General features: G+C 46.5%; 1 protein-coding gene across 1 annotated transcript; it reads right to left on the reverse strand.

The window, feature by feature from the left end:
* Window positions 1-8,887: 8,887 nt before the first annotated feature.
* LOC118977207 (ubiquitin carboxyl-terminal hydrolase 17-like protein 6) lies at window positions 8,888-11,806 on the reverse strand (the record flags this gene model as incomplete). Its single annotated transcript, XM_037031986.1, has 4 exons — window positions 8,888-9,150; window positions 9,186-10,211; window positions 10,554-10,700; window positions 11,680-11,806. Coding segments are annotated over 4 exons (1,563 nt in total), but the record flags the coding sequence as incomplete, so codon positions are not given.
* Between the last annotated feature and the right edge of the window lie 9,343 nt (window positions 11,807-21,149).

Consider the following 21,149-nt stretch of genomic DNA (forward strand, 5'->3'; position numbering starts at 1 on the left):
ACACTGCAAACTGCAACCACGAGAATGGAAAAGGCGGGGAGAATCTGGTGGCTGCGACCTCAGTGAACTGAGCCTCTCTGGATCTTTCCTCTCTGACCTCCAAGCTCTGGATTCTCCAAAGCTGTCAGTTCAGTTCTCGAGGCTACAGGGAGATGCCATCACCAGGCTGTGAGGTTTTGGAGGGAAGGCACTTTGTCTTGTCACCTGTGTACACACAGTGCCTGGTATGGGGCCTGTGGAGAAAGTGACATAGTGAATTAATAGGTTAAATTGGTAGATTGGAAAGGGAGGACAATGACCCACTTGAAATGAGTTGTAAAATTATAATCCTGGCTTCTAACACATGTGTGAGTTTGGGCCTTCTCTTCTAAGAGTCTGGTCCCTGTAATCTGGGGAGACTGAACTGCACAGAGAATGAACTGTCCATCTGCTGGACATGCGCTGTGGCCACCTCAGCATCACCCCTGTCACATACTCCTCCTCTTGTCCTTCATCAACAGGAATTATTTAGAAAGTCTCACATTCCCTGTCTGAGCTGGAATTCCTAGTTCCACAAGGAATTGGCCCATGTCAAAACTCGAGGTGGCCGTGGATGGAGTAGTGTCTTGCTTCTGGCCACCTTCAGTGACAATTGTCAGATCAGGCCTATAAGTGATCCCTAGAGATCACTGCACTTCACACCCTCATTACACATGAGGGGACTAAAGGCCCAGGGAGACCCCATAGTCACTGGTTCACTTGCATCTGTGTGCTTTCTGGTCTGTGTGCTTAGCATGTGCATGAAAGAGTGTGGTAGGCATGGACAGAGAACAAAGGCAAATTCAAAATAAAATAAGACCCTGGCCAACTCCCCAAAGCCCTCCAGTGATCCTGTCACATTTTGCTCAATGGAAACAGCAAACTGAGACTTCCCTTTGCCCTGATTTGCCTCGGTTTAAAGTTCAGCATTGAGGCAGGGAAAAATATCTTTCACAGGCCACATGCATTACAGGAAGTCTATAATCACCCACCCCCCCCAGAACCAAAAAGGAACACCCCTCAGTTCTGCTCTAGAGAATTTTTTAAATTAGTCAGTTAGGCGTGCTTCCCATAGACATGCAAATAGACAAAAAACAAAAACAAACACAATTTCCTGATTAAGGCAATTTGTAAAAGGTTTTAACATAAATGAAAATGTTCGTAAAAATGTTCTGATATTGCTATCTATCTTCATGGTGCTGAATACTTTTTTCCTGAAAGTTACACAACAGAAAAGGAGTAGGTGAAGTATCTGCTGCAATCGCAGAACTAGCCCAGGGTCTGTGCATTTGCTAGCAATTCCTTATCAATAGACTCAGGTAAAAGAAACTGCCTTTGAGAATCTAAATGTGTTTAAGCTTGTTCCCTTCCCTTTTTCTTCCTTTCTCTTTCATCGTCAAAGGGCTTGGAAGGGTGCATGCATTTTCTGTCCCAATGTTTTCCTACCGTATTCGCTTCACAGCCCACGGAAATCTCTTCTGCCTCCATCATGCTCCTGGAATCAGTCTCAGTAACGAGACCAGGGACCTCTTAGGTATGCCACCGTCACTGGTCTCCTGGTGACCATTCCCGGACCAACCCCAGTGATTTGAGAGGGAGTCTTGACCCTTCGGCTCTTTCCCAAGAGCCTGGCAGGGCAATCTGTCTCCTTCATTTTCTCCCTCTTTTGCGCTCTAGGACCTAAGTCTCCCAGACACCTTTCTTCCCCTTCACTCACTCTCAGACTCCTCTGTTTCCTCCTCCCACTCCTGTGGTTTCAACCCCATTCCCCCAGGGGCACAACTACTGATTTTCAGGCCTTTCTGGTTCCAAGACCCCTTCTGTACTCCACTCTGCAGCCTTGTCCGGAGACCCGTCCACTGCATTTGTCAGAGGTCCTGGTCAGTTAGCTTCCTCTAGGTGCCTTGAATGCCTGGCCCGAGCAGTAGGGTGGTCATTAAGATAACAAGGGGGGGGCAGCTGTTTCCACTTTCGGTCCCTGTGGGCTGTGCTCCAATGGCAGCAGGGGTTGGCTCCAGGCTGCATCCTCCTCTGCCTTCACAGTGGACTCCGGAGCATGCTCAGAGGAACCCGCACTCCCCAGGCTCTATCCCCTTGGCAGTAGGAGGACCAGCTGAGCTCTGACCTGCTTTCCTGGGCACCCTGGCTGCCCATGTCCCTCCTGGTCCACCTTTCTTTCTCCAAAGTCTGAGCTCTGGCTGCAAGTGCCTCCCCCACGTGTCTAATCCTCTGGGACACAGTGCACCTTCCCTAGAATCTTAAGCACCCTTCCTGGGGTGCACCCGACTCAGAGATCTGAGCTCCAAACTCACACGTGCGCCCCGGGCTGCTTGCCACTAACTGCACCAATCTGAGCACTAGCGCCCCCATCACAGCCTTCCCCTCCCCCTCCTCCAAGCCCAGAGCAGATGACTGAGTGCTGTGCTTGTTCAATCCTGTGCCCTTTCAGCCTTCCCCTACAGAGCAACCACTTCCCCTGTGTTCTCAGTTCCCAGTGACTTTTCTGGGCACCTGGAACCAGCTGGTCTGATGAAAATTCCACACTGACTTCTAATCCCCATTTCTTGCTGCGCTTTATTAGGCTACTGATCTTCTCCACCTGGATCTCTGAAAGGCACTTCAAAAGCAATTTGCCTTGATTGCGAATCATCCCTTTCTCAAACTGATGTTCATTTAACATTGGTCAATATCATTATCATTTCCTCAGACACTCGGGATAAAAATGGCTCATTCAGAAATTCTTGTATTCCTTCATAGATCACACAATTCACCCATTACATAAACCTACTCAGCTGTTTATCAATATTCACAAACTGTTTTGTAATTTTCCCTCCCCTCTCTGTCCTCACTGACATTGACCTAATTCAGGTCCTCATCATCCTCAGCCTCCACTGTTAATTGCTCTGTTAAACTAGTCAGTCCTCATTGGCATTGTCCTTCCTTGAAGGTTTACTTACAGTTTTGGGATTGGACATTACAAGGAATAAGGAATAGTTCCACCTTCTCACGTTGTATGTGTGTGCATGCATGAACACATGCATCCCTCCTTTACACACACACACCATGCCAGTTGCGCAACCACCAAGTCAAAGGTTCACACTCTGATGTGTAAGAATACTTAGAACATTAACACATCAGAGCTGCAAGCAGCCTTGGAGATCATCTAAGCCCATGTTTCCAGATCTGAATTGATTATACTTAACTAGAATATTTCTAAAAACCAGTGCTCTGAGCTCTACACTAACAACTTTCATGTTGGAAACTCTTTAAAGCAAGAATCTGAAATTTTAAGATGACGTATGCAGCAGTGTTCCAGAACTATCCATCCCTGAACAGAGGAACATCTGAGACTAAAAGTTGACCCACTCCCACGGTGAGAAGTAGAGAGGGACAATAAGAACTCCCAAGCAGCACTTGTGCCTTTTGGGTTGAGTTGCGTCTCACTGTCTCACACTTGTCCACGTGGTGAGGATGTTGTGCGAGCACAGGGACACTATGGCTCACCCCTTGTTGCACTCCAGGGACAGAAGCTAAGACTTTATAGGAGACGACAATGACATGTCCAGCAAACTTTCAAACAGTGTAACAACTTCTGCAACCTGATCTAGACCCGCGGAACCAAGAACAAAAATGGGAGGTGATCGACTTGACCAGACTTATTGGAGTCTGGAGAGAGTTCACACACAAAATGTCCTGTCCTGCCTAAGTGAATTTCAGTATCGCCCAAGGGTTCACCATTTCAACTGCAACTGAAGGATTGTTGTTGATATATTTCCACTTTATTGCCAATACAATACATCATTAACTTTTGTTCCCATTCGACACTCTTTTCATTCAAAATTGCCAGTTCCATTATCCTGGAGGACTGAGAATCCAAAAGAACAAGGACTGCCTGTTCTCCTGTGAAGGCCATTCTGCCCCTGGGGAGCCCTCTGTCCCTGGAGACCCTTAATGAGGTAGCAGGATGTCCTCATGACCCAGACAGGGACATCTCACAGGCCCTAGGCAGCTGCTGACTGCAGTGAAGCCATCAGCTGCCTGCCGTCTCTATGGACAAAGTTGCCCATGAGAACTATCGCATTCTCCTTTGCCATGTTATTCTTTTTTGAACCAAGTCTCGGGGAACCAGCCTTTGGAAGTGTAGAGCGTCTGAGAGCTTGAGAGAATTCTACACACAAGACCCAATCCCCAGAACGACACACCAAGAAGGGTCCCCATGGCAAACTCAGTGATGGGAAGTGCAGTCACCTGAGCCCCAAATGTCCTCTTCTGGTTGTACCAATCACATGCCAGGTCAGGTGAACACGGACTTAGCTGAGATGCCATCCAAGGCTCTCCAGGTGTCTGGAACCATCTCTGCTTCACCACTGAAGCTGAATAGGATCGGGGGACTGGAAGATGGGGCATTTTCCTCATCATTCCGCATCTCCCAGACTCCTCTGCTATTGTCCTCTGGGAGCTGCTGATTCTCAGAGGCTGGCACCAGGGAGGCTCACCACAGCTCTGAGGAGTCAAATGGAAATCCTGGTGACCACTTGTAAGAATCACGCTGAACACAGAAAACCACCCAGGTATTGCTGGTCTTTAGACTTGCCCCTGGCCCCATGGCTTTATTTCAGCCCTTGGCTCTTCTTGTTGCCTCTCCACCCCTGTCTTCCCAAACACAACCTACACTGAGTGAGTCAAGGTGACTTTAAGACTGAGTGTGCCCTTTGCACTTGAGGTAGATACACGGACTGGAGGTAGAGCCATCCTTCCCTACCAAGACTTACAGCAGCTCCTTCAGGACCCCACCCTGCCTGACACTAAAAAAGGACTAGAAACAGAAAGGAGAACAGGCCAGTCTCCAAAGCATCTGGCCAAGCATGTCCCAGGAGACACAAGCAATATCACTGTACCTGAAGAAAATATTTCCTTCCATGAGGAACCGGGTCTTAGGGTTCAGTAATATGTAGGTGGTCTACAGAGAAGTAACAATAGTACTTCTTGATTTACTTATTATTTTCTAAGAGCATGGTGTTGAGACAGTGTATTTTGGGAGAAATCTTTTTTTATAATCCTCCCCGAAGAATACTTTTTCATTGCTGCTAGAGAGACAGAGAAAAGGAGAGAGAGAAACATCGGTTGACTGACTCCTGGATGCACCCCATCTGGGGATGGAACCTGAAGGCTTTCCCTTGGAGGACCATGCTCTGAACAACTGAGCCACACTGGCCAGGGCCACAGTGCTGAATTACTAAAGGCAGTGATTCAGAAAGGGAGGCGAGTGAGAATGACGCTGACGATGGTGCTAGTAAGTGTATTACCTGTCAGACATTGCAGACACACAGATACATGAATCCCAGTCTCTATTCTAACAGACTCCGTTATGTCTCACGCAGTTGTGTAGAAATGTGTTGGATACTGTGTGCACACGTCATTTTCCTCAGCAACACCATCAGGCTCATAAAGGACAGAAGAACCAGCATCAGTTGCCACCTCATCAGTATTTCTACTACTCCGCTTCTCACTGTGCATTAGCTCAGGGGTCGTTGTTAGTAGCCTCTGCTCCCGAATAGTGTCCAGGGTCCAGGAGCCCAGGACTTCTGCTTCCTTGGAGACTGCCTGAACCCTGGAAGCCGCAGCTCTGCCCTGCACTCTTGGTCGCGGCACCTGGGACTGGCCTCTGGAGTTCCTCTTGCTCCCTCCTGAAGCACATATCCAGCCCTGCTGGCAGGAAGCCCAGTGGAGAGTGTCCTTAGGGTGGCTGAGTCTATAGAAAACCGTCCAAGTGCCCCAAACATTTCTGATTCCCCGTGGATGCCTGGGAATGGCTCCTGCTGCCCTGGAAGGGCTTGAGAAATGTTACCTGCTGCCTAAGCACTCCCTAAGCTTTCTGCCATAGCCCAAAGCCCCAGACCTACTGTAGCCACAGGAGCACTTCTCCCGGAAGGAAATGGGGCCATGAGCTATGTCACAATAGCTAGCAGGATGAGGATCCATCTCTCCCTCTTTGTCGCAGCCCCCAGAGTCCTTCCATGATGGCCTCCAAAGTGATTGTGTCTAGCCTACGTTGTCCCTCTCTGAAGGGTAGAGCCTGGCATGGATATTGACCATGCTATGGAAGCAGAGAGGAACCTGAGGCAGCGTTTGCTATCAGAGACAAGCTTTGACTCCTGCAGCTCCAATTCCAGAGGTCATCACTTGCTCATCCTTAGCCACAGGGGGTAGAGTTACAATTCCTGAAACCAGGAAAAGTGGTCCACAACAGTTACGCGGGTGCCTGGTCCTCAACAAGACCAGGTGCTTTTGTCCTGGACACTTCCCTCTCCCAATACCTCCCTTCAGGTCAGGCCCAAGCCCCCTTGTGAACCCAGAACCCCCTTCCTTTTCTTCCCTTTCCTTCCCAAACCTTCCCTATACTCTTAATCTCATCTGACCATGTCAAACCACCAGGATCCTACCACAGAACCCTGACTTCCTGCTTCACTTTACCTTCAGAAACTTGGGCCCCATCTGTGGGTCGCTGCACATTTCCTTCCTCTCAGTCAAGAACATCCCCTCAAGGTGCACGGACAGACATCAGTGCCTCTCCCTCCACACACGTCCTTCTCAGTAATCCTTCAGAAACCTCAGCGCCCCTCCCAGGACCCCTCAATATCCACCCCCCCCCACTCCAGACAGCAGTCCCAGACCTGTAGGACTTGAGAATGTGCCCAAGTCCTGCCTTCTCCTCCACCCTGACCTGCGACTGAGGGCTCTCTGAGGGCTCCAGAAGAGGGCCCCAGACGGTAATTCAACAGAGAGAGAATAGACCCATTTTGAGATGGCTTCCTTTAGAAAATGTCATCCTATAAGAAGTCATTGCTTCATTGTATTCATTATGGATTACACAATTTATGAGACTCAAAATCCAATACCCAGTGGCACTGTGTCTCCGTCTGAAGTGGATGAGGAAGAAGGGGAGGCAGCTAAAGCTACATGTATAACCCAACTTCAAAAAATAAATGTACTTTACACAGTAGGGGGTTGGGTGGAGAGGTGAAACTTACCCACTACAATTAATGGGTGAGTTTCAAAAATGCCAATCCCTGTATTGTACACTCATACAAGTAGTATAAATTTGTACACCAATATTCTTAGGTAACATACGCTATAACATGAAAAATAATTACAGACAACACTCTCTACAAACAACAATAAACTAGTTCACCATGGCCCGTTAGGAAAGCCTTTGGAGAGTGTTTTGGAAACAATGTATGGAACACTCTAATTGAAATGTGGAACATTAAAAAGTTGGTAGTTACATGTATTCAGATTAGGAAAAATTCTCACAGGAAACGTTATTGATGACATTCCAAATTCCAACAGAGTCCATGGGTAACACAGAGGAGCCAAAGGAACAATTAATAAGTAAATTAGACTACACACGTGTGCAGTTCGGTATAATTCCCACAGTAAAAGGGACTTACCGTTCAGACAGGACCTGGTTAACCAGACCTCAGAGGGTGATCATCAGAGTAGACGGTAACACCTGGTTGTGGCGCAGGGTGTCCAGGCAGGAGATAAGTCCCTTGGTAGGACTAGCGCTGACAGACAGCTGCTGGTGGCACGGTGGCCAGAAGGAACCCCAGGCAGCTGTGGAAAATCCCAGCTGGCTCCATGGGGCCACGTTAGAATTCTGCAGGGCGGGGCCACCATTCCAAGCATGGGACCAGAATTACCATGGGGGCATGTAAATCAAAAGGTAAAGATAAAGTACTGGAGGGTGTCACCCGGAGGTCAAAAGTTTGCAGAGGATGAGATGCAGCCACAGCCCAGGTGGCCACACTATCAAACACTGCAGATGCCCATCTGACAGGTGCCAGTGTGGGCCAGGGGTGGCGAGCTGGTTTGGAGGCCAGACGGACATGGAATGAAGGAGAAAGTGTCTGAACATGGGACAGCAACCAACACCCCAGGGAGCAGTCCTGGACCCATAGGACTTGAAAACCTGCCCAGCTCCTGACTCCTCCAACACCACGAAAATGATCCCAGGGGGTAGTCCAGCAGAAAGAAAAGAAATTCTTCTAAGATTTCTTCCTTTAGAAAAATGTCATTCCTCAAAACTGACAGAAAATATGGAGTTTAAACTTAGGTGTAGATTACTGTACTCCCAGCATTTAAACCTTTAACCCAGGTCATGCTTCTATCAGTCACCTGATTGTCCCATTGGCTGAGGAGGGGAGAAATCCTCAGCAACTTCAGGAAGAGGTGTGAGGAGGGTGAAGGTCAAAGTGTGACCGGACTTGGCGTATATGTGCATGAACCGGATCTTGAAATGTTCCACTGGAATGTCCACAGCAGTAGATGTGTGAGATCCCGCCGTGATTGGAACACAGGAGATGCACTCCCATCTGCTTTAGCGACATCCCCCAAGTGAAACCACGGTTCCAGCTGCTTCTCCCATGAGTAGGGCAGAAGCTGAAGCTGCCCTCTGTGGCCATTCACGTGGACTTGCAGGCTGTTAACCTGCCTTGTCTGGGCATTCAGGTTGCTGTGCCGACTGTCAATCCCCCATGCTAGCAGCTAGAGGAGCACAGGTGCAGAATCCAGCGAGTTCCCACATCCACCCACCCTCAGGCACCCATGGCACCACACCCAGGACCTTCCCAATCCCCTAGAAAAAATGAAAACTGAACTAAACTCCACACCCTATATCCATGAACGCACTCTGAGTCAACTATTGGAAAGTACATTCATTTATTCACAAGTGTCCCACTTTGCAAAAATCACATTTTATGTCCCTCCACCACTGTGGACCCTTCACTGGACCCATGGGAAACTCCACAGAGCCGGGAATCAGTCCAATGTCCTTGGAGAGGCAGCTGTGCCCATGGGGCCATGGTGATCACTGGATCTCACGCAGAGACCTTGTGCTCTTCTTCCTCCTCTTGTGAGCCCTGGCTTTCCCCCCACCTGGACTATTGGGTGGGTAGTGTTCCTGTCCAGGAGGACACGTGGGAATGCCAAACAGGCCTCTGGGTGGGTGAATCATGACCAAGTTGGCCGGTAAGACACATCCGACTTTCCTGAGGTTGTATTTGGCCTTGTTACGGGATGGCTCCTGGAGCTGTCTCCACTCCTGCAAGGTGCTGTATTGGACTGACGTCCCTTGCACAGGACTCTTCAACCCAGACCTGTGACACTGGAGTGACTTTCAGTGCCCTGCTGGGTTGATCCCAGGACTTTACGCTCCGTCCCCGGGCACCTCGGATTCCCACTCACAGACACACTGCCACGGCCTCTCTCCAATTCACCCTCATGGACATAAAAGAGGACATAGGCACGTTGGCTCAGGGCAGTAGAAGTGGCAAAGGCGGTCACCTTAGTGTCAGTCATTTTGAACCACTGGCCGCCTGCAGCTTTGACGTAGCAGAAATAATGTCCGTGGTGACAATCCTGCCCTGCGTGGACCAGCACAGCATAGAGCTCGTACACAAGGGGCCCTGTGTTCTGCTCAGACAGGTACTCTCGCACATCCAGGCACTCAGGATAGTCCACCACCTTCTCCGTTTTGCTGCCTGTGAAGGCTGAAAAACGTTTCAACGCCAGGATAAGGACCTTCAAGGCAGCGTGCAAAGTCAAGGTCCTGTAGGCAGGCACCTTCTTCAGGCCAAGGCCACACAGATAGGAATTGTCACCACCCAGCTTTTCAGGCATCACCAGCAGTTCCAAGGCTTGGGCCACATTCTGAGCCCCCTGGATATCCAGGGCAATGTCCAGGTATGGATCCAGGGTGTCAGACACGCTGTGGCAGCAGAGACACTTAATCTGAGACCTCCAGTAGCCTCTGAAGATCTGACGGATCAAGGTGGTGTGTGGAGAGGGCCTGGCCAGCTGCCCCAGCTCGCGCAGACAGGCTTGCTCCATAGCGTCTCTGGTGAACGTGAGGTACTCATGGACATCTTCCTGCTGCAGTCTGTGGAAGCCAGCAAACAGCTCCTCAGAGGGCTCCATTGGGTCTCCAGGAAGCAGGAGGGCCCGAGTCACATGAGCTTGCATGGCACACAGGACACAGGACATCGGCTTGGGACAGGTCCCCGAGGGCTGCCGGGACAGCAGGTAGCAGGCCAGTGGCAGGGTGTGGGTCAGGCACTGCAGGGCAGCATTCATGTAGGATGTGTTCCCCAGGTTCCAAAGCCCAGCCCCGACCCCATAGGGTCTCTCTTCCACTGGGTGGGGAGACACAGCCTCCTTGGCTACTGAAACAATCTTCACCCAGTGTCCCACCTGACAGCTCCCGCTGTAGAACGAAGCTTCTCTGGAAACGCAGGTCTTTGAATGAAGGGCTCGGGCTGCAACTCAGTCTTAGGGGCAACCCCAAGGTCCACGGACTAATCTGCTGTCTGTACCTTCAGGGTTGGGGTGTGGGCACTTCTCCGACCTACAGAGATAAAGGGATGCTTTTTATATCTCAGCAACTGCAGGGTCTCATGTGGGGATTATGCGGAATTCAGGAGGACCCTGAAATCCAAATACAGTTATTTTTATCAGGAAAAGAGCGGGAGATTCACCCTCCTGGACATAAAAGAGGACATAGGCACGTTGGCGCAGGGCAGTAGAAGTGGCAAAGGCGGTCACCTTAGTGTCAGTCATTTTGAACCACTGGCCGCCTGCAGCTTTGACGTAGCAGATATAATGTCCGTGGTGACAATCCTGCCCTGCGTGGACCAGCACAGCATAGAGCTCGTACACAAGGGGCCCTGTGTTCTACTCAGACAGGGAGACACAGAGCTACAGGAGCTGGCCTTGGACATGGGAGGTGGAAACTAGAGTTTCCACTTTCTCTCTCACTTTGAGAGAGAAGCCATACCATCCCTTTTCCTCCACAGGACTCAGTAGTCCATTTTAATTGCTCTCCTCGCATCCATAAAGCCGTGGACCCCAGGAGCCGGGATCCACGTCAACCTTCAAAAGAGAAAACATGGCGGTTCCTCCCCCAGCCTGGGAAGAGCTCCAGACAAGTGGCAGAAACAAGGATGACTGCTAGGTGCTCATGCCCAGGATCAAGTTCAAAGATGGAATTCAGAACGACCAGTTTTCTCCACATGTGAGATGTTAACTCCTCCAGAATGGGTCGAATATTACTTTCAAACCGAACCGAATCAACATAAGTTCCACAAGCATAATCAAAATTATCTTATTATCTTTTTTCCAATTTTTTAAATTTAATTATTTTTCAAGTACAGTTTTCTGTCTATTACTCCCATCCTATCCCACCCCCGTGCTTTCCCCTTCCTCCCATTTCCACCCTTCTCAGTTGTTGCCCATGTATCCTTTTATCTTATTTTCGATGCTCTGGTCTTAAGCCTCTAAATATGCAAGAACATCATAAATATGTTAAAATACTTGATCAATCATTTATAAATTAAAAATATTCACTGACTTCCCCATTCTATTCTCAGGGTTGGAGACAGAATAGCCAAAAGATATAAAATTGTGGTCAAGATGACATTCTGGTGTGCTCATGAAAACACAATGTAAAACAAACATCTTCCTTCTGAGCAGTGATGAGGGTCATGAGAGACTCGGTCCAGCAATGGGGCTGGGACAGTGGCAGCTGTTCTGTGTTCCTGCTCCATGTGTGAATCAATGGACACATACACACATATACACACTCACACAGGTTTCATGACTCACCCAAGGGCACCAGGTGGCTGATGCTCTCCAGAGTCACGTCTCTGAACAGCTTCCTCTGGGACGTGTCCAGCTGGGCCCACTCTTCATGGATAAAGTCAACAGCTATGTCCTTGAAGGTCACAGGTTCCTAAAAGACCACAAACACTTTGGGTCACACAGATCAGTTGCAGCCAGTGAGCAGAAGAGCTGAGACTGCAGCACTGAGGAAATGAGGGGCAGCCGGATATGTGGACAGATCAGCCTATGTTCAGGGTTTTACTCATTTAACTGTCAGTGCTGAGCTGGTATCTGCCCTTCTGATACACCCACAGAAACATACACACACCGAGTTCATGATAATATATTCTAAGGACGCCTCACCTGAACTGTGGTAAAATACAAATTGAGGGTTTTTCAGTAAGGTGGTCATTAAACCACCTGGACTAATCACCTGAATGTCCAGCCAGGTGATTAGAAAATACTCACTTTAAAGTTTAAAACAAAATCTCTCCTTTCAATGAATTTCAAGTAACCCTATAGATTCATGACAAACCGAACAATGACCATGATGTGGTCCTTCTAAAACATGACCATTGGTGGAAATGATGTTCCTGCATGAATTTCCAGTTCCTCATATATAATCTGGTTTCAGTACTTGTTATGAGTGTTGAAAGACTCAGTGTACTAAGGTACAAAATAGCTCTTGTCTAGCAAAACTCCATTAAACAGAAAATACTATTCGATACATCATTAAAATGTCAGAGAACCTTGAAAGTATCTCTAGCACCCCTCAGAAGTGAACAAGTCTGCAGAATGTGATACCAGGAGGTGTGTCTGACTTACAGCTACAGGACTCAGGTGAGCATAACAAACAAGAGGTGGAGGGCTTCAGCAGCACAGGCCAGGGCCCTCTGAGAGGCTGTGCTGAAGGACAGTCCCAGCTGACTGTGCTATGGGACAAGGGCGCCCTACTCCACTTTATATGAGACCTAAACCAGCAGTTATCCCTGCTTCCTCTGTGGCTTTATCTTGTCTCCGTGCTCAAGGATAGAACAAGCCTTTTGATTGCCTTTGGTCTGTTCAGTTTTTCAAATATTTACGTAGGACCCAACTTTTGCTCTACCTACTACACCCCTACTCCTTTATATGTAGCACAATTAAGAAAATCCTATTCCCTTCATATATACTGCTTTTTTTTTTACTAAGAGGTAAAAATGGAATGGGGGCAAGTCAGAAAATGATAACTTCAGTTATACTTAGAAATTTTCAAAAGTGCAAGTTCACTCCGGTAATTGGAAGAGATTTAAAATGGGGAAAAATGCACTGATTCCTCCTTACTAACCCTCCCCTGCTCCTCTCCACTGAGTGGTCCTCACTGTGGGTCTCCTAACCCTGATCACGCATGCACACACGCTCACTCAGTGACCTCCCCACTGGCCTGTCATGCTCTGCTCCTCCTCCATCTCTGCTATTTGCCATCATCACCATCCTCTGAGCATCACAACCAATGACACAACTGATATGTTAATGATTGGCCAGTGAGGCCATGACTGGCTGAGAGAAAGAAAACTTCTCTCATCTTTTCCGAGAATAAGCAAGCCTAGTGAAGCCTGGCATAAATTTGTGTGATGTTGGGTAGGAGATTCCTTATTGATGAGTCCCTGACTCATGATGACTGTCCCACAGTTGTGGGAAAACTTATTGGGACATCAGGTGCCTGAACTCCATGTGCTTGCATTTGGACGTCCCTACATTGCCCATGTAATGGCCCTGGGGGTGACATTACAGCAGAAGGAACTGGCATCCCCTACTCACCAGGGACTTCACGGTCAGTAGGCCAGCTGCCAGGTGTCCTTCTCTGGGTTCTCACTCACACATGGTCCAAGCACTAAGCAGGCAAGGCTGGGGACAGAAAAAGAAGCCATGAGAACCCAGTCTGGGTTTGATTTCCAGTCGCGCCCATCACAAGGTCCTAATGCTCACCAGGGTTTGTCCCCTGCTCCCAGTCTGGTGATCTGAAACCAGTGCTTCACTCTGAGAATATCATGCAGAAGTCTCTGCTGTCCATGGTCAATTGTAATAGAACGGTAGCTGTCGTTGCTACCAAGAAGTTCAAAATACAGATATCTTACAGGTAAGAACTTGATGAGAACTGAGTGTCCTATGTTAATGAGTTTATAACATCTACAAGTATTCAATTCCCTTCCTTATTTTTGAGCACAGTAAACCCTGACTACCACCATATGTAAACTTTGGTTTTACCTGCGGGTAAACATTGTGGAATTTCTCAGGTGTTCTTTTTTTTTTTTTTTTTTTTTTTTCACCAGCAAGGGTTTTTTGCAAAATCTCTTATTGTGTTTTTATGTTTCAATTTGTTCCCCAACCTCCATGGAGCCCTCTGGAGCCTCACCCCTTCCTGTCTCAAGTTCCTCAGGGACCTGGATACCAAACTACTAAGAACCAATTTGAGGGTAGAGTTAATCCACTCGCTGTTGTTTTCCATTTGGTGGGATCAAATGCACCCATCCCCTTAGTTAAATCTATCAAATCCCACCAAGGAAAGTAAGAAAAACAAACATGAGTCATAGAGTAATTGTTATGTATGCCCTCAGTCCTGTCAGGCAAGGTTGCCCACAATACAGGATGGCTGGACTTTTTGAGAAAGGCTAGTTGGTCCAACTGGTAATTTGTCAAGTAGTAGCTGAAACCCTCAAATTGAGTCCTATTTATGTTCATTACATACACATCCCTTTTAATTACATATATACACATGTATATGTATATTCAAAAGCATGGATATACATACACGTGCGAGAAATTGCTTATAACTTGATTTTTTTCTCTAACATAACAATAATTAAATGTATTTTATGGACAAGCAATAAAAATGTATCATAACAAAAGAATAATTGTCTGCAGCAACAACTCTAAACTTGACACTAGAGAACCCACACAGGGGAGAACATCTTCGTCTCTAGTCAATGTGGGGATGCTTTCATTTGTAATTTGTGTTTTAACAACATGAGCAAACCTCATTTGGTAAGACTCTTAGGTCTGTTGTCACTGTAAACAGGTACTCAGCCAAACACCACACATGGTGCACACAGGAAAACTCGGATGCAGTGACCTGTAAAACAGGGTGTGCAAGGCTCAGGCCTCTGGAGGAATACCAGTCATCTATCCTTGAGCAGCGATTTGGTGGAAACATGGGAGGACTCAAGCTGCACAAAACACTCAGTGTCATGAAGAAGGGGCATCTTCAGTGACCACTCATTCCCACTTGGCATTACAGTTCTCATGCTGAGAAGGAGCCGTCCTCAAAGAAGAGTGGACAGGCATTCAGCTACACTGCATTATCGAAAACTCAAGTCTAGTGAACACATAAACCTTCTAAAACTATCTTTTAACCTACTATTTATCAGATAATTTGGAATTTTGAGAAAAAGACCTGTTCATTGGGAAGATTGGTAACTGGATGTGAGATAGAGTGATCTGGAAATATTAAATTCCAACTTTTTCCACAGATCATTGCTTCTGAATATTATACAATGAGCCCTGCCACTGTAAAACCTATGCTGGTGAAGCTGTGGATCCCTTATGTAGTTGTGAATGTGGGTTCGAGCCCGCACCCCCTGGTGTGCGCCTGTCTCTCTGAGACGTGCCTTCTTCTCACAGCTCTCAATCAACAGATGTCTCCAACTGTGCCCTAGTGGTGACACCAGGGACCTTCACGTGACCTGGCAGCATAAGGCCAGGGAGATGGGTTCCTTTAAGAGGTGCAGCCACCTCAGGGCCCTGATTGGGAGGCAGCTGCCTCCTCTTCCCAGCAGCAGCCCCAGCCTTCCTGAGCATTGCAGTAGATGTCATGGGGGGGGTAGGGAATACCACCCATTCCCAGATGCTAGTTGACACAATGGCGCACTAAGAATATTTAATAATCACCCAGTTAGAATAGATTGTCTATATTCTCATCATGTAGTGTTCTCATTACTGTGTGCCTGTCACCTACCTGTGTCCTGAGATGATGCATGGGAACCAGGTTTTCTACCCCTAGAGTGTTCCATTGCCTCGCATTTCCACACAGAGTGTCCCAAATAAGAGTGGGTCCTCAAGTGTTTGGACAATTTCCTCCACAAGTCATATATGAGACTATGAGACTGGGAGATTTTTACCTTTAAATACTCAGGATGTTGAATGACATCTAGAACTGTCTCTAAAGCTGGTTCTGGTGTGGCCAACCCACAGAGAACCCCTTCACGCGAGTTTTCCCAAACATCACTCAGTGGCCTCCTGTCCTGGCACCCATAACCCAGCCACAGGTCTGTGACTCTCAGCCTGAACTAAAAGGAGGAGGGCCTCACCCTTTCCCGATCTTTTCCATGTAGGCAGGCAACCTCTTAGTCATGAATATCACCTCTAACTTTGAAACTCCAATCTGTTACTCTATTCATTAGATCCTGAAGATGAATTACATGCATATGGGCGGGCTCGAAAAGTATATAGATGTCTCTACTGATTTCTCCTATATTGAGTGGAGAAAATATTCTTAGAGATTTGCACTTTTTTGCTTTTATTTTTTATTTATGTTTAAGTACAGTTCTCCGCATTTCTCCCACGACCACTCCCTCCCACTTTGTTTGGCCCATGTGTCCTTCATAACTCTTCCTGAAAACCCTTTACCCTTTCCCTCTCTTCTGTCTTTCTCCCACCTTCCCTCTGGTTACTCCCAGTTTGTGCTTAAATTCAATGTCTCTGGTTCTCTTTTGCTTGATTATTCGTTTTGTTCATTAGGTTCTACTTCAAGGTGAGATCATATGGTATTTGTCTTTTACCACATGGCTCATTTCACTTAGCAAACTACCTTTTGGTTCCATCCATGCTGTTGCAAAAGGTAGGAGGAGCTCATTCTTTCTTCCTGCTAAGTAGTATTCCATTGTGTCAATGTACCACAGTTTTTTCATCCATTCATTTACTGATGGGCACGTAGGTTGCTTGCTGCCCTTGTCTGTGGTAAATTGTGCTGCTGTGAACATTGGGGTGCATAGGTTCTTTTGGATTGGTGTTTCAGGGTTCTTAGGACATAATTCCAGCAGAGGAATTGCCAGGTGAAAAAGTAGTTTCATTTTTAGTTTTCTGAGGAAACTCTACTGCTTTCCCACCAACAGGGTACTGGGGTTCCCTTTTCTCCACACCCTCTCCAACACATGTTTCCTGATTTGTTTATGATGGCCATTCTCACTAGTGTGAAGTTCTAACTCATTGTGGTTTTAATTTCAGGTTCTCTGATGGCTAGTGATGCTGAGCATCTTTTCATATGTCTCTGGGCCCTCTGTATGTATTCCTTGGAGAGGTATCTGTTCATGTCCTTTGCCCATTTTTAAATGGGAGGTTTGTTTTCCTAGAGTGGAGTCATGTGAGTTCTTTATATATTTGGATCTCAAACCACTGACTGAGGTATCATTGGCAAATATGTTTTCCTATAGAGTTGGTTGTCTTTGCATTTTAATGCTGTTTTCCTAAGCCATGCAGATGATTTTTATTTTCATAAGTTCCCATTTGTTTATCCTTTCCTTTCTGTTCCTTGCTTTAGGGGGCAAAATAGCAGGATACAAAGTCAATACTTAGAACTCAAAGGCATTTTTGAACACCAACAATGAAATATCAAAAACAGAAATCAGAAAAAAATCCCATTTGATATAGCAACAAGAAAAATAAAGTATCTAGGAATAAACCAGAACAAGAAGGTAAAACACCTGTACTCAAAAAACTACCCAACACTGAAGAACAAAACTAAGGAAGACACACACCAATGGAAGCATGTGCCATGTTCATGGATTGGAAGAATTAACATCATCAAAATGTCCATCCTACTGAAAGCAATTTATAGATTCAACACAATCCCTATTTAAGTACCAAATACATATTTCACAGATATAGAAGAAACATTTCAACAATTTCTGTGCAACCATACACAACCCCCAAGAGCCACAGCAACTTTGAGAAAGAAGAACAAAGCATGAGGGATCACGATACCTGATATCAAACAGTATTACAAGGCCACTGGTATCAAAACAGACGGGTACGGTATAAGAGCAGACATAGACCAATGGAACAGAACAGAGAGCCCCGAAATAAACCCCAGTCTCTATGGGCAATTAATATTTGACAAAGTGGGCAGAAGCATAAAATGGAGCAAAAGTAGCCTCCTCAAAATGCTGTTGGGATATCTAGCTGGCTACAAGCAAAAAAAATGAAAGTTGATCACCAACTTCCACCATACACAAAAATAAATTCCCGGTGGATAAAAGACATGAGTCATGACACCATGAAAATCCTGGAGGAGAACATAGGCAGGAAAATCTCAGATACCCCACTCAACAACATTTTCACCACTATGTCCCCTAAAGCAAGGAATTTTCACAGTTTAAAAATCGTTTTAACCAAAATGTAAGGAATCAGATAAGACTGAGGTGAAAACAAAGTTGCATGTCTCCCTGGGGCACCAAGGCAGCACCCCGGGTGATGACAGTGGGCAGTGGTCATGTCTGGACGTGGACAGAAAGGCCACTGAGAGGCTCCTGATAGAACTGATCTGTGCTAAAACATCTGACATAAAAGCAGAAGTGGCTTTATATAAGAAAATGATTACAAAATTGTTACAGTAATTAATTAAAACACTAACTGGAGGTTATAATAAAATATTCCCATCATAAAGGGCAATTCCATTAGTATTACTGATATACTGTGTGCCTATATGAGCACTACTGAGTTATGTAGTAATTATATACTACATAAAGTATACTTTATTCCTATGAAAACAATGATTAAAAGTAATACTTCATCATGTCAAACTATGAAGTACTATTGATATATTCTGCCTTATATTACTAATATTAGGTTAGAGTTTGATATATTATGTATCATCACTGAAATGCTGTCTGGAGTTCTTGTTATTTTTTGTCAAAAGGACTATCTGCATTTCAAAATTTCAGTATATGAAAGAATTTGTCAGCCCTAAAGTACTAGCTAAAACAATGTTTATTATGAAATATACTGCATAAAAAGCACCGATAATGTGTGAAAAGAAGGATATGATTAAAACATTTTGGGGGCCTGGAAAGCAAGAAAAAATCTTCTAGTATTAATTGACACTCAGTAAGTGGTATTTGCACACATATGCTGACACATGTATCTTGCATTTAATAGCCACAATCACCCTGCCTTTATGGGACAGGTGCACATTTAACAAGTGATGTGCACTAGGTTCAGGAAGCTTAGCTTATGTCAAACTCGCATGGCTGGAAATTGACAGAGCTCGAGTGTAAATTTAGCTCTGCCTGTTTCTGAATGGAAATGACTAAACATTCTTGTCTTAAGAGAGAAACACCAGAACAAGGCTTTCCCTCCATATGTCACCTGGCAGGTCTATGACCAGAGATGACCCCTTCAGAAGGTTCCTCCTCATGGCCTGTCCACAAAATCACTCCCCATGCTCAGGTTCTCCTTTGGCTGTGCATGGGAACCTACTGTTCATTGGCCCTAGTTCTGAAATCAGCCCCTGCTTCTCGGAACACTCTCCCAAGCCACTGTCTCAACACCATTCAAACCCTGAAATCTACACACTTTTGGTTGGAATTGAACATCCTTCTGGCCTGGATCCAACACATTCCTGCACCTGGGATGGACTTCTCTTGACCCTGGGATAGAACACCCTCCCGACTGATACACCACCCTCCCAACACCGTGATAGAAAGACATCCCAGTCCAGACTTCAGACACCCACCCTCCTGGCCATCGGTCCACACAGGGTACCCCCACAGAAAGCCCATCAGAAACACCTGGGATCCACACCATGCTAGGATTTATCATTTCTACAGGAATCAAGCCTATAAGCAATTCCTCTGTAAACCAAGTCTGCTGAGAATGCTGGATGACTAAGCGAAAAAAGTAACTCATGGAGATGCTCCAGATAAAGAAAGTCTTTCTCGGTAGTAAAGGAAAATACTCACGAGGAACCAGGCAGAGTCACCTACAGAGACAGTCTCTGGATGCTACATTCAGGCTCTACTTCCTCATCTTGCCATGGATTTTGGAGGTCACCCTCCCCAAGGGCTGGGTCCGGCCATGCCCAGAGACTGAGTAGGCTTGGATCACTAGGTCACAGGTGTATCAGAGGTTTGCTCTTGGGCTTACAGGCCTGCACGTGTCTTCAATAGAAGCTGCACAGTGTTTCCCTTTATTTCCCTTTGATGAGAGAAGGGGAGGACATGCTACTCAAGTCTCCTCAACAAGCCTAAGAGAGTCCCTGTCACAAAAGGGGACATGGAAACAGAAAATTAACCTCAGAAAAGACACCAATGTCTCTCTTAACACCTGCTGTGTGTATTTTGTCTGTAATGACATGGGTACCCTGTCAGAATAGAGAGGATGTGATGCTGTGTGACCGAGGACACCACCATTTCCCATGGCAAAAGGGTGATGATCAAAATCATCAGGGAGAGTAACCGTAATCAAATTGGCCCAAGCATATCTTGAATGTTCCCAAACTGGTGCAGTCCAGCTGGGTGAGCCAGAGGTTCTGCACACGTAGGAGGCAATCTGTCCTACCAGACTCCCCTTGCTTCTCGGTGAAATCAGCTGTGAGAAAAAACCATTGCTATTAAAATGGCCAGAAATGCTCAAAAAATGAAGACCAACCACCACATACATTTCGTATAATTTATTAGAAATGGAAGGGGCTGGTAAACAGAGCTTATTTCGATACTTCATAAACAAAGGTACAAAGTCAGCAGAAGGCGCCCACCCTGCTTTCCACGGAAAAACTCCACCCAGGGGACAGTCTGCACTTGAACAGAAACTGCTCAAACCTGCAGTGCTGTCCCCAGGCCTCTGCCCAGTGTCCCCAAAGGGAGGCAGTTCCCAGCCTCCCACAAATGCATTACCTAGCTTCCTATTTACAGTACAGTGCAAAAGCTACTTTTCCAAACTGGTTTAATTTCCTATGCATCAACCTAAATTTACATAATTAACTTCACATAATATAAAATACCATTAGCAATATCCTCTGAGCTATAGGAGTTCATAAACAGATTCTCTCAGAAATACTACTTAACCTACATGATTAAAAAGTGTACTATTTACATGTGTGTGCCCCAAACATAATCTGGTTTCCACCAGTTTTCCACACAGCACAGCAAGGGAGTGGTTCCCCAGAAACACCTGCTCCCAGTGACTTCCCCTCCCTGGTTCAACAGTCACCTCCAGGACTCCCAGGATGGAGGACACATGTTGGACACCGGCGTCTCACTGGCCATCACTGCTTTCAGAGGACAGAAAGGCCTGCAGGTCCTCATACAGGACACTCCAAAGGATTCAGGCACAGGGTCCCTCTGACATCCCTGGGGAGGGAGGGCTCTCAACAGCAGGGGCAGGCTCCTCGGCAGGCAGCACTGAGGAAGGGGTCAGGAGCCTGGACTTCCACTGGCCTCCCT

The sequence above is a fragment of the Sturnira hondurensis genome, unplaced genomic scaffold (assembly GCF_014824575.4).
Source record: "Sturnira hondurensis isolate 20B ecotype Veracruz unplaced genomic scaffold, ASM1482457v3 Scaffold0021259, whole genome shotgun sequence".
Classification (NCBI taxonomy): Eukaryota; Metazoa; Chordata; class Mammalia; order Chiroptera; family Phyllostomidae; genus Sturnira; species Sturnira hondurensis.